The 13,134-nt window shown below is 44.2% G+C and overlaps 1 protein-coding gene across 1 annotated transcript in view; it reads left to right on the forward strand.

Moving 5' to 3' along the window:
* Positions 1-13,134, forward strand: part of ITPR1 (inositol 1,4,5-trisphosphate receptor type 1) — a 320,973-nt gene that overhangs the window by 159,436 nt on the left and 148,403 nt on the right. The window contains 9 exon segments of the mRNA XM_036868683.1: positions 1,651-1,902; positions 2,434-2,575; positions 3,314-3,467; positions 4,512-4,699; positions 8,444-8,582; positions 9,107-9,161; positions 11,625-11,790; positions 11,893-12,063; positions 12,573-12,638. Coding sequence (XP_036724578.1) covers positions 1,651-1,902; positions 2,434-2,575; positions 3,314-3,467; positions 4,512-4,699; positions 8,444-8,582; positions 9,107-9,161; positions 11,625-11,790; positions 11,893-12,063; positions 12,573-12,638 — 1,333 coding nt within the window.

Consider the following 13,134-nt stretch of genomic DNA (forward strand, 5'->3'; position numbering starts at 1 on the left):
AATGTAATAAAAATCATGAGTTCACATCAGTACTTCTTCCAATTCTGTTCCAACACTGTAGCGTTATTCTAGCCTTCACGCTTCTGTATTCATAACTCCTTCCTCGGACAGCGCGAAGCTGGCTGGCACTGTCCCCGCCGTGTTGCTCAGTCTCCATCGCTGCCAGTCACCTCCTCCATCCCAGTGTCACCTCGGTCCCAGCTCTGAGACCTGCTGACTCAATAAATACTTTTAAAATAAAAGAAGAGGGAAGGAAAGATGAGGAAGTGCTTACAGCATTTTTGAACAGAAATAAATAAAACTTTGCAATTACAGTGCCCTTTGTTACCTCCTGTATTCTTTCTCTCCATTCATGCAGATGGTGTGTGACCTTCCGCACTCTTTGTGTGTTTATATTTTACATTTCTGTACATTCATAAATAATATGTAATATTTTGTTGATTCTTAAAATTTTATATACATGGTTCCAGAGTCTGAGTTCCGTTCTGAAATCTGCCTTATTTTTCAATATTGTTTCTGAAATGGATTCATGCTAACGGTGATAGGTCCATTTCTTTAATTTTGACTGCTGAATGCTATTCCATTTTATTACCGTGCCACATTTTCATTGCTCTTTGATATTCAGTGTATGCCACAATTTAGTTTTTCATGTCGGGAAATATCCTTGTTCAAATTTGTGCATATGTGTAGGAGTTTCCATTCCACACCAGGGAATTATGAGATTGGGGGGTATGCATATTTTAAACTGAGCAACCAATCCTAAATTGGCTATTTTGGTGTACACTCCCACCAAAAGAGAACTTTTGTTTCCCTTTGTCTTTGCTATCTCTGAATACTGTGATGCTTTTTTAATTTTTGTTAATCTTACGAGCATGAAATAGAACATAGGTTAATCCTCATTTCACTGATACCTAGTGCAGTTGAGAATATTTCCAACTCATGATTCTTGGTAATAGGGTTTTAAAGTCAGAAGCTGGAATTGGCCACCGTGGAACCTTAAGGCTTTCTTATTTCACATTATGGGTGTGGTTACTCTTTTAATGTTTGCTATGTCTTCTGCTGGCAGTGAATGAGAAAGAGTGTTTCAGTGGTCAAATTTGGAAGTTAACAGAGATCATATGTAATTAGGTGAGGAAGAAACCGTAACATTTTGAGGAGCCCCCTATTTTTAATACCATGTTTTTCATGTGTGTGTAAAAGTCAAAGAGGAGAGCTCTATGGGATAAGACCCTGAAAGTATCATAAAATTTCTAAGCAGACTCAGTAAGGGTCTGAAACCTTTACCATTTCCTATGCGGTCTTTCACGTGCTGCATAAAAGCAGAACTAAAGAAACAGGCAACCGTTTTCAGCCTAATGCTTCCCCCCCCACCACCATTTTATAAAATAAACAAGGGCAAAATGGCATCAACTGGCCATGTAATTACTCCCACACAGCAGGGTAGGCACATGTGACTGTTGGCGTGGCTTGAACTGTTCCTTTTTCCACTTGGTACAGAAGCCAGAGTTTGCATACACAAGCAAGTGAAGAGTGTTGATGTGTAAGTTCCCGTGGCCACCTGTCACTCCTATGAGAGTTGGGGCCCCCCTGCGACTCTCCTGCTGTGTGTTTCCATGAGAGTGAGCCCTGTGTAACTTTCCTTTTCTCCAGGTACCAGCTGAACCTCTTTGCGAGGATGTGCCTGGACCGCCAGTACCTCGCCATCAACGAGATCTCGGGCCAGCTGGACGTGGATCTCATTCTCCGCTGCATGTCTGATGAGAACCTGCCCTATGACCTGCGGGCGTCCTTCTGCCGTCTCATGCTGCACATGCATGTGGACCGAGACCCACAGGAGCAAGTCACTCCCGTGAAATACGCACGCCTCTGGTCTGAGATTCCCTCCGAGATCGCCATTGATGAGTGAGCCTGGCTCCTTCACCTTGTTAAGACCTCATTCATGTTGCTTTAAAACTTCTTAGTTACAGTGTTCTACGTAGCGGAAGACAAACCACTTATGGTCAGGTTAATAAGTCTAGTTAAATCAGAGAGGAAAGATGAAGTCATTTTTTCTTTAAGCTTAAAATATAATTAAGGGTGGCAAATGTTATTTGTTTCCTCAAGAATGTAAAAGATGGCATGATTGTCCTTTTATATCTCTTTTATTCTACAAATATTAAAGTGTCTCCCGCATGCCAGGCTCAAGGCATCTATCTGGGAACAAACAAGAAAACTGTGTGTACACTAGTGGGGAAAGACAGACAGTAACCAAGATAAAGGACTAAAATATATACCTTGGTGTGATGGGTGCTGAGGAGGGAAAAGTGAAGTAGGGGCAGGAGGATGGGAAGTGTTGGGGTGGATGGTGATAGCTTTGGGGGCTGAGCAAACAGGGAAGGCCTCACTGGTTAGAACTTGAAATTTGATTTCCTTTTCTTTCTCCTTTCCTTTTAGCTATGATAGTAGTGGCACTTCCAAAGATGAAATTAAGGAGAGGTTTGCTCAGACAATGGAATTTGTGGAGGAGTATTTAAGAGATGTGGTGTGTCAGAGGTTCCCTTTCTCTGATAAGGAGAAAAATAAACTTACATTTGAGGTAACTCATGGTGAAGTGATCTGTGTGTTTTGTCTGCTTTTTATTGATCATTTTTCTATGGGGTAAATAGAAAATAGGTGGTGATTTTTTTTTTTTATCATGCTACTCTGGTTTGGTAATAAAAAGGAATTCAGCTCAGTTTTGTTGCCAAGTAAAATAGAACTAATACCAGTCACTTGGCTTGAGGTAGTTATGCTCGTGGAAGAAATACATGTGGTGAACTGAATCATGTAGAAAGGATAGAACATTATGTGTAATCTGTACATTATATTAAAAGTGACAGGAAAGAAACAGTCTGTGCTTGGGATCTGTCATAGATTAATCATTTGTGGGACATAAATCCTTATTACCTTTGAGTTGAGTATTTCTCTTTGAGATCACTTTGCCTTTTGAGGAGTTAGATTTCCAAGGACTGCTGTTATCTGTGTCCTTGATTTGTATACCTTGGCTTGCCCTGTATTATCTCTGGGAAGCTGCACAGAGCCAATGATGAGGTCAGTTTTTTATTAACCAGTCAACAGAGCAGATCAGTAGCTTTGCAGGGTTTTATTTCTTATTTTTTCTCCTTATGAAACAAAATGAAATTTGGTCAGAAACTGCAAGTAAAATAAATGCCTTCTCTTACTGTAAAGAAGGTCAGAATCAGTCATTTATAAAATAGTTAACCTAAAATGGAAGTGAAGGATACTGTTTATTTAATACCATCTTCCTCCTCTCTCTCTTTTTTAAATACAATAGGTTGTAAACTTAGCTAGGAATCTCATATACTTTGGTTTCTACAACTTCTCTGACCTTCTACGATTAACCAAAATCCTCCTGGCCATATTGGACTGTGTGCACGTGACCACAATCTTCCCCATCAGCAAGATGGCGAAGGGAGAGGAGAATAAAGGTGAGAATAACATGGAGAAGCTGAGGAGGGAGATCTCATGGCGCCCATACGTCGTGACACGCTTGCCCGGCCTCTCCTCCTCCTGCTTTTCTCATACTTACTGTGTGATGGCGTGTCCTTTCTTTGTCCTTTTCTTCTCAACTTTTCATTATGAACATTTTCAGATATAAATAAAGGCGGAAAGAATAGTACAGTGGACACCTATAGACCCACGACTTAGAGTCAATGATTATTAACACTTTATTGTATTTTTTATAGTTATATATATGAGTCTGTACATTTCACTGCACCATTTGAAAGTTGCCTAACACTTGCCTAATGATTATGTCTTAAAAATACATGTCCTGTCATTGTTCTTGATGTGTCATGAGGTCCTCAGATGTTTATATTAGTATATGAATAAGTGAAATCCAGACTGTGTCTGGGTATCCTATTTCCAATTTGTAAATAGGAAAATCTGCCTTTATATGTTTTTTTTCCCTTCTGTTTTAGGGTCGTAGTAGACACATACTAGGTACTCATGTGTGGATTATTGTTTAACTGGTCTCTACAGCTAGAATAGAAAAAGTATGTTTACTTACATCCTACTATCTGTTAGGGCCTGTGCTCAGTCATTTTGCATACATTTTGCCACTTAATCTGTGTCAGTTGGGCTCCGTTATTCTTATTTTACAGTGGAAGAAACTGACCCTCAGAGGTAGCATAATGTATTCAAGATCAAGTGGCTGTTGGCAGCAGCACCAGATGTGGGTCTTGTTAGCTCCTGCAGCCCTAGTTCTGTGCACAGCAACAAGCATGTAGTAGGTGACCAATAAAATTTGGCAGGTGAATTAACATACATAAATGCTCCATACTCTTTCCCCTACTCCTTGAAGCCCTGCATTTCTGATGGTTGTTAACCGTTTCAGGTTCCCGGGGTCTTAGAATGTATTGGAACAGAGACATGTTAAATGATTTGTCCCGAAGAGCCTCTGCCCTTGGCCAGGTGCCCTGAGCGCACACCAGGGATCTGTCACGACCAAGGTGTGTCCTGGCCCTTCCTAGGTAGTAACGTGATGCGGTCCATCCATGGGGTTGGAGAGCTGATGACCCAGGTGGTGCTACGGGGAGGAGGCTTCCTGCCCATGACTCCCACGGCCGCCGCCCCTGAGGGCAACGTGAAGCAAGCAGAGCCGGAGAAGGAGGACATCATGGTGATGGACACCAAGTTGAAGATCATTGAAATACTCCAGGTAACCATGGGCCGGGGCGGGGGCAGGGTGGGCGGGAGTGTGCTTCCCAGGGGACCATCTGCATCCGGTGTCCCTGCTTTGATGGAGCCCTAGGCTTTCTGGGAAGAGAGTGGAGGTAGAGTCTTAGCTCAGCCTCAAGTGCTCTTTCTGAACTGGCCCTCTGCACCCTGTGCTGTCATCTCCTGCCCCTCCCCAGCCTGCCCTGTTCCTCCAGCCATGCCAGACTTTCTGCAGTTACCTTAGATTTCCCTAGTCATTGGTCTCTGTCTTCACCCACTTAGAATTAACTCACTTATGCTTCTATACATAGCTGAATTCCTTGTTTTTTGTTCATAACTCAGTCAAGGTTCTGTTAAGTTTGTAACTCCTCCCTCAATCCTTCCCTTCCTCCCTCCCTTATTCGTTCATTCATTCATTCATTCATTCAACAGCCATTTATAGAGACTGATTCCATGCCAAGTACTTTTTTTGTTTGTTTTTTTGTTTTACCTCTAGCAGTGTTACTGTGAGAGGGATATATTTATTTATATTTTGAGTACCACATTACAAATTAATTATAATTATACAATTTAAACATCATCTACCATTTCAGTTAACAATGAGAATAAAGCATATTTGTTTCTAATGCTTTTTTTTTAATATGCATTATCTCATTTAATCTTTTTTTCACACACACACACTGTATTTTATTTTTACAAGAGATAAATAAACTGACACCAAGCATTGTAAATGGATGACCACAACAAAAGCAACAGTGATTGCAATTACCAAACACGAAACACACTCATACTATGTCATAATATTGACATTCAGTCCAGTAATCCTCCACTGTAACAGCTACTTTGCAGTGAAAATTGATTTGTATATTTTTTGCCTCTGAGTCCTTGTGGGATTTTTTTTTTTAATTCAAACAGAAAGTCACAAAAATTATAATCATCCTCATCAGTTCACTCAGTCCCATGTAATTAATGTTTTTTTTATCTTGATCTTTTGTTAGCACTTTTATGAATTCATCAGTTTTCCATTAGAGTTCTGAAAATGCTTATTCATTCAGTTCAGCAGTATAGTCAGTTACCAGAAACCTGTACTTGTCAGAGCATGCCGAGTACTTTTAAGCACTGAAGATCCAGCAATGAACAGCATCATTCCTGCTTACATTTTGATAGGAGGCATAGACATATAAAAATGTATATACTAAGGATGTTAAAATATAACAGAGAGTCAAGATGGTTTGGAGGCCATTGGGGGTAAAGGCCACGGATACTGTTTTTGATGGGGTTGTCAGAGAAGGTCTCCCCATTAAGGTTATGTGATCAGAGACCTGAATACAGTGAGGGAACTAGTATGTGGGTATCTAGGAAAACAGTCTCCGGGACTCCAAGAGGGAACAATAAATGCAAAGACCTGAGGTGGGAGCATACTTGACAAGTCTGGGAACAGGTCAGGTTCAAGAGAGAATGGGAGAAGATGAAATGGGGAGTCAGTACATACAACCTCTTGAGTGGATTTGCTGTAAAGATGAACAGAGAAGAGTGGGAAGGTGGCTGCAGGGTGATTATTGGTAATATTTAAGTTGGGAGATGTCAGCAAGATTGTATGCTGAATGGGAGTGATCATGTAGAGAGGGAAGACTTACTGATGAAGGGGAGAGAGGATAATTGTGGGAGCAAAGTCCTGGCATAGGCAAGAGGGGGTGGGAGCCAGTTTACTGGAGAGGCCGTGATCTTCCATATGAGAACCTCCCAGCCTGCCAACAGTGTGCATTTTCCTCTTTCTCCTCCTTGATAATTTTTTATTCATTAACAGAATCAGCTGTTCCTTCATGAAAAGAATACTGTTATCACCTTTCTCTTTCATCCCGCACTGCCTAATCTCAACCCCGGAACATGGAGTAGAGAACTATAAATGTTTACAGATTTGAGGATTTTTTTTCGATTCTGAAATCACAGTTAACTAATGGTTTGAAAACATTAGTGGGACTCCTCAAGATAATTACTAAAGACAATAAAGAGTGATTTAAATAAAGAAGAAAACTCATTGAATTTATGTCTGACCAAAAGTAGAGAAGGATCTCAAGGATTTCTTAGGCCATGGCTTACAGCTCCCAAGTATGCGAATATCGTGCATGTTTATCAGAATTGATGCGGTGTGAAACTTGGTCACATCTTAAGGTCTACTCACTGTAGTAATCTGAGAACATTTGGTTGATGGATTCATTCTTTCAGCAGATAGTTACTGATCCCTTACCATATGCAAGGCACTTTGCTGGCCTCTATGAGGAAGGCACAGATGATTTGGACACGGGCTATGTCTACAGGGGGTTTATAGTCTAATAGGAAGATAAGGTGTGATGAAGCTGTGTGTACATGGAAATAAAACCGTGAGAAAAGTGTTCTCCTGAGATGCGGGTAGGTCATGTGATCCCATTTAGTAAGGACCAGAGGAGGTAAGATTTTCTCTGAGCCTTTAGGCCTGGACGGGATATGTATAGAAACAAGGGGGCGTTCTCAGGTGGATGGAGCGGGTTGAACCAGGGCATCGTGGCGCATGGATCAGTAAGCTGTTCTCCTTGGGCAGGGACGTGGAGCGGTGCTGAAGGGAAGTTATCAGAAATGAGGTTGGAACGGCGGACTGCGCCATGCTCTAGGGAGCTCTGGGTGCCTGAAGTATTAGGACTTTACTCTGTGGGGAGCCTTTGAATGCTTTCAAGCAGGGGGCTAACCTAAGAATAAGCACCTTTGAGACGTGGATCTGGTAAACTTGTTTCTGTAATGGCCGAGGAGGGAGATAGAGGCCGTGAGCGGGGGTAAACGACGGCGGGAGAGAGATCCGTGAGGAATGGCAGAGGTAGAACCCGCAGGGCTTGGTCACTGATGAGATGTGTGTATCAAGGAAGGAAGAGTTGATGGTCCTGAGGTTGACTGAGGGCGGGAGAACCCAGGCAGAATGGACACTGTTAGTTTGGTACAATACTGAGTTTGAGACTCTGGGAAAACACCAAAGGGGATGTCCCGCAGTCAGTAGGAAATGTGGACCAAGAGCCTGGAAGATAAGCCAAAGATCTGTTTCAATCCAGGAGTGGTGACAGCCCTGGCATTGGGTAAGGTCGCCAGGAGGGCCAGGCAGAGATGAGAGAACGGAAGGGAGAATGTCGGTAAGGCCCTTAAACAATGCCAGGTGGTTGATCTTTCTTTTTGGCTCCAGCCACAAACATGGAAAAAGTGGCTTTCTGTTGGAGTGGACAGGGAGGGGATACAGGGAGTGAAAGAAGAGGGAGCCCAAGGGTTTGTATCTACATCAAAGAAAACAATCAGTAATAGAAAATAAGAACCAAACTAATTTTCAGTACTGAAAACACATTTTTCTCTGTCAGTTCTTTTAGAAGCAGCCAACTTCAACCTTCTTAAGGCCCAGAGTTGTCATTCAGTACTTGCTGAACTAAAGCAATGTTTTATAGAGGATGGAGTGGGGAGTGAGTGATTTATTGTTCTGAGCATTAAATTAATTGCCGGGACGCTGGAGTTTACACTAGAAGCTAAGGTGCTGTGGGCAAACTTGATATACTCCTAGAAGTCTTTTGTTAAAGTGACTGTTGAAATCTAAGCCAAATATCTGACTCACGTAGTGTTTAAGGTAATTGATGCAGCAGACGCCAGGCCCAGCCAGAGTGCGGTGGCTTGGCAGAATGTTCCAGGTGGTCTGCTAATGTAACCAATCTGTTTCCATTTCCACTTGATTCTTTAGTTTATTTTGAATGTGAGGTTGGATTATAGGATCTCCTGCCTCCTGTGTATATTTAAGCGGGAATTTGATGAAAGCAATTCCCAGACTTCGGAAACATCCTCCGGAAACAGCAGCCAAGAGGGACCAAGTAATGTACCAGGTTAGTGATGCCAGAATGGGGTTTGAGCCATAAAATGGGACCTGGGTCTAATGAAAACTGGAAGTCCAAAGAGTACGTTCTAGAACAAGGGTAATATGTGAACGTTTTTGAAGATGACTGCATTTTAGAATGAGACCCTGAGAGTCACCCTTCTGGGGCAGGGGAATAATTGAAAGGGCCCAGATCCCTTCTGGGATAGGTCTTATTTCCTTCCATCTTGGATTGTCTTAGTCATAAGACAGCTGAGGGTTCTAGTGTTACGGTGAAATACAAAAAAACAAAAAACAGAAAACCCAAAACAAAACTCTCCAAGAAAATTTACTGTCCACTACCAACTTTTACTCATGGTGGATGCTTTTCCCTGCCCAGGAAATAGTGGTGATGGATAAGGAGAAGGGTGGTGGTAGAAATAACCCCACCTGTCGAGGCCTGAGGGGCAGGGGCAAGCCTGTTTGGGGGGACGTTCACGAGCAGCACGTTTTCACCCCTTCCTGCGCCTGAAGTTCTGTTCTCCGACTTTGCAGGTGCTCTTGACTTTGAACACATTGAGGAGCAAGCCGAGGGCATCTTCGGAGGAAGGAAAGTATATTTTCAGTTTCTGTTTTGTAGGTGGTTCTAAGATGGGGGAGGCTTCTCTTTTCTAGCTCTCAAAGGCTTCTCCTTTACTGTTCTAGGAAACGTTTAGTCTTTGGGTTTAGGTTGTTTGACTGCTCTCTTTATAACTGTCAGTACTCAGGTCAGAGTGATCTTAGTTGGGTTCATGTGTGTGTGTGTTTCCTTCTTACGACAGAAAGAATTGACGGAGGTTTCCCAAAGTACACACATTACAAAACTTTTTTAAATGGTGAGGAAATAGAGTTGAAAGAAAGGGGGGGCTCGAAACAGAGTGAGTGTAGCAAGATCATTGCTGCTAATGGGCTGCAGTCACCCCCGAGCCCTTTAGAAGCCAAGCAACAATGAAAAGGACACAGGCACTTATACTGTTCTTTCATTGTCCCTAACGTGAGGTTAATGTATGAACCCCTTTCTAAAAGATGAGATTGCTCAGTGTCGACTCAAAACATTGTTACGAGACTCAAATACCTATAAGCCTCAAACGCCGGCCAACTTGGTATAAACACCCTCTATGCATAACTCTTAGAATATGCACACTTGGTTGAGTTACCTACTGCCATGTAATAACCTACTCTCAAAACTTAATGGATTAAAACAACAGTCATTTTATTGCCTCTCACAGTTCTGTGGGTTGACGGGGGCTCAGCTGGATGATTCTTCTGTTGGTCACTGTTGGGTCTGTCGTGCAGCTGTGGTAGCTGTGACGGGCTGGCACGTCCATGTTGCTCTCCTCGCATTTCTGGCTCCTTGGTGGAGGTGTCAGTAAGGCTGGGACTTGTCTCTTTCTGCACACGAGTATCTTGGGCTTCTGCATAGCTTGGTGACCGGCTCTAAGTGCAGAGACCAACAATGTGCAAGCACTGAGCAAGCCTCTGCTTGCATCATGTTGCTAACGTCCTATTGGTCAGAGCAAATCGCCCGGCCGAGCCCAGCATCAGTGTGGGAGGGGCGTATACAAGGGTGTTTATACAGAGAGGGACCACCGATGTTAACAGTCTACCACGGTGCTTAATGTAAAACCTGTGAAATTTGAATTAGCAGCAGCGTTTGCTCTGTGGAAGAGGTTGCTGTTCTGAAACTCAGGGGTTTTGAGTTTAACCTGATGTCATTTCGGTCTGCTGGGTGGTGTCTCAGCTCTCCCACCGCTTTCCTGATATTGAACAGCAATGAAAGCTTCTTCACACCTTTTTGGAGCACATAGCACGGGCAGAGGATTTACGCACTGAGTCCCATCTGTGGCCTTCTTGCTTGTCTGCAGCCACAGAGGTCCCAGCGTTCGGCCTTCATTTGACTGGAAATACAAATTGGGCACCGACACAAAAACTGAGTGGCAGCGCTCAGGTTCGAGGTGGCCTGCCATTTGCTCCAGCACGTGCTTATTACATTTTTACTTGTATAAGTAACACACAATCGAGTTACCGTAGATATTGAGAGAACCCCTGATAATATACTGATTAACCCCAGTTGGAGGAACACTGAGTTGGGGTGATTCGCGGCAACATTCCGCGAAGTGGGGTCTGTGGGACCGAACCGCTTGCTACCGGGTTAGATAAGTGAGCCTTTGGGCACTTTGATGGCAGTTGGACACTGTGACTGGATCCAAGTGCACCATCAGTGGACATGGTACAGACCAAGACAGCAGTTGGCTACAGACTAGACATAAAAAAAGCTCATCCTTCACCACAGAGGGTTTGCTAGGTGCTGAATTAGAGCATCTTAAATAAAAAATAAACTAGTAACTCGGGAGAAACACAGCTGTGTGCAGCTCTCAAACCACAGGTGAAGCCCAGCAGAACACCAGTTGGGAATCTGGTTGCAAAGCCAGGCCTGTCACTGTGGGAAGGTGGGGACTTTGGTTAAAAATTTGACAGTTGTGACATCTTTTTATTTTTTTAATTTATTTATTTTTGGCTGCATTGGGTGTTCATTGCCGCCCACAGGCTTTCTCTAGTTGCGTCCAGCAGGGGCTACTCTTCATTGCAGTGCGCGGGCTTCTCATCGCGGTGGCTTCTCTTGTTGCGGAGCACGGGCTCTAGGCACGCTGGCTTCAGTAGTTGTGGCATGCAGGCTCAGTAGTTGTAGCTCATGGCCTCTAGAGCGCAGGCTCAGTAGTTGTGGCGCACGGGCTTAGTTGCTCTGAGGCATGTGGGATCTTCCCGGTCCAAGTATCGAACCCATGTCCCCTGCCTTGGCAGGCGATCCTTAACCACTGTGGCACCAGGGAGGTCCCCAGTTGTGACAGCTTAACTGCCCCCTCACCTCAGAGTATAGTTGAAGAGCAAATAAGATTGTATGTTGTTAAATGAGGCAATGAAAAGCCAGGTTGGCTGGGGTGGGCTACAGAGTCAGGAATCTCACTAGGTGAGGTATGTCTGGGCCCAAGGGCACGGGAGACGGCGTCTTGGCTCATTTGGCCTTTCCCCTCAGTGAGGAGAACACGCCCCTGGACCTGGACGACCACGGCGGCAGAACCTTCCTCCGCGTCCTGCTCCATTTGACGATGCACGACTACCCACCCCTGGTGTCAGGGGCCCTGCAGCTCCTCTTTCGGCACTTCAGTCAGAGGCAGGAGGTCCTGCAGGCCTTCAAACAGGTAGGTCGGGTTGCAGTGTGTGTGTGTGTGTGTGTGTGTGTGTTGTTGGCATTGTCTGTCTGAGAGGCTGTTGTGAGTCACTAATGAATTGCATTTGTTCAGGTTCAACTGCTTGTTACCAGCCAAGATGTCGACAACTACAAACAGATCAAACAAGACTTGGACCAACTGAGATCCATTGTGGAGAAGTCAGAGCTTTGGGTGTACAAAGGGCAGGGCCCCGACGAGGCCATGGACGGTGCATCTGGTGAAAATGAACATAAGAAAACAGAGGTGGGTGACACACAAGTTACGCTGCAGGAGGAGATGGATGGGGTCCTCAGAACAAGTAAACGTCCTCCTCCGGTTTTAGATAAAAATGCAGATTATAGGATGGGCTTGATTCTCAAGAGGTCTGCTTGTTAACAGGGTGACAGCCATTCTTCCAGGAAGTGAGCTACAAATACAAGTTCAGCGTCCTCTCTCGTGCCACCTTGGCCCATGTAGAACAGACTTTGAGTGAACTAGCACCAGGTGTCGCTTGCAGACGCACTTGGGAAAGAACCTGTTCTCCAGCCATGCCTGGACCATCATCCTCTCCCCCATCAGTGCAGTAATGTGCATCCTCTCGCATCGGAGGGGAGCTGAGTTGTGAGCAAGTGAATGACAGGCACAAACCCAGCATGACAGCTGGAAAACGCTGCAAAACTCCTGTTCTTTCCTAAATAGTGATGCTAATCCTAGCAAACAGACAGGAACCTAAGAGTTGTACAAACCCCACTCATGTTCATCTTGGTTCCTAGGAGGGGAATAACAAGTCACAGAAGCATGAAAGCACCAGCAGCTATAACTACAGGGTGGTCAAAGAGGTAAGTGCCCCTTCTTGAGCTTTTCCCTTCATGGAAAGTGTAACAGGGAGAAAGTAAACCTCTGAGGTTAAGTGCATGGGTTTTAGTGTCAGGTCTTGGTTCAAATCCAGCTCTGCCACTTATTATTTGTGTCTCTTCAGTCCCCTCACCTTGTATAGGTGCCGCCAGCACCTATACTTCTGAAGGTTTACAGGTGAAGGAAGAGTTAAGTGGTGAAATTGTCAAGGATTTACCTCAGCGGCTGGCACGTAGTACCCACCAATGAGAACCATAGTTCTTTAGGAATCTTTGCACAGGGTAGTTCAAAGTTGGGAGGTTGGAGCTTGGTGTTTTTTACCCTAGAGCAAATTCTTCCCAAGTCCTTGGCAATGATCCTGAGTCATATCATTTTAGGAGCTCTGAAACCATCCCACTTGCTGATGGAGCCGTAATCCATTGGTTATTCTGGAAGACTTGTTCTTAGCCGTATGTGGCTTTGGTTTAATACAATCAGTAG

The sequence above is a fragment of the Balaenoptera musculus genome, chromosome 11, assembly GCF_009873245.2.
Source record: "Balaenoptera musculus isolate JJ_BM4_2016_0621 chromosome 11, mBalMus1.pri.v3, whole genome shotgun sequence".
Taxonomy (NCBI): Eukaryota; Metazoa; Chordata; class Mammalia; order Artiodactyla; family Balaenopteridae; genus Balaenoptera; species Balaenoptera musculus.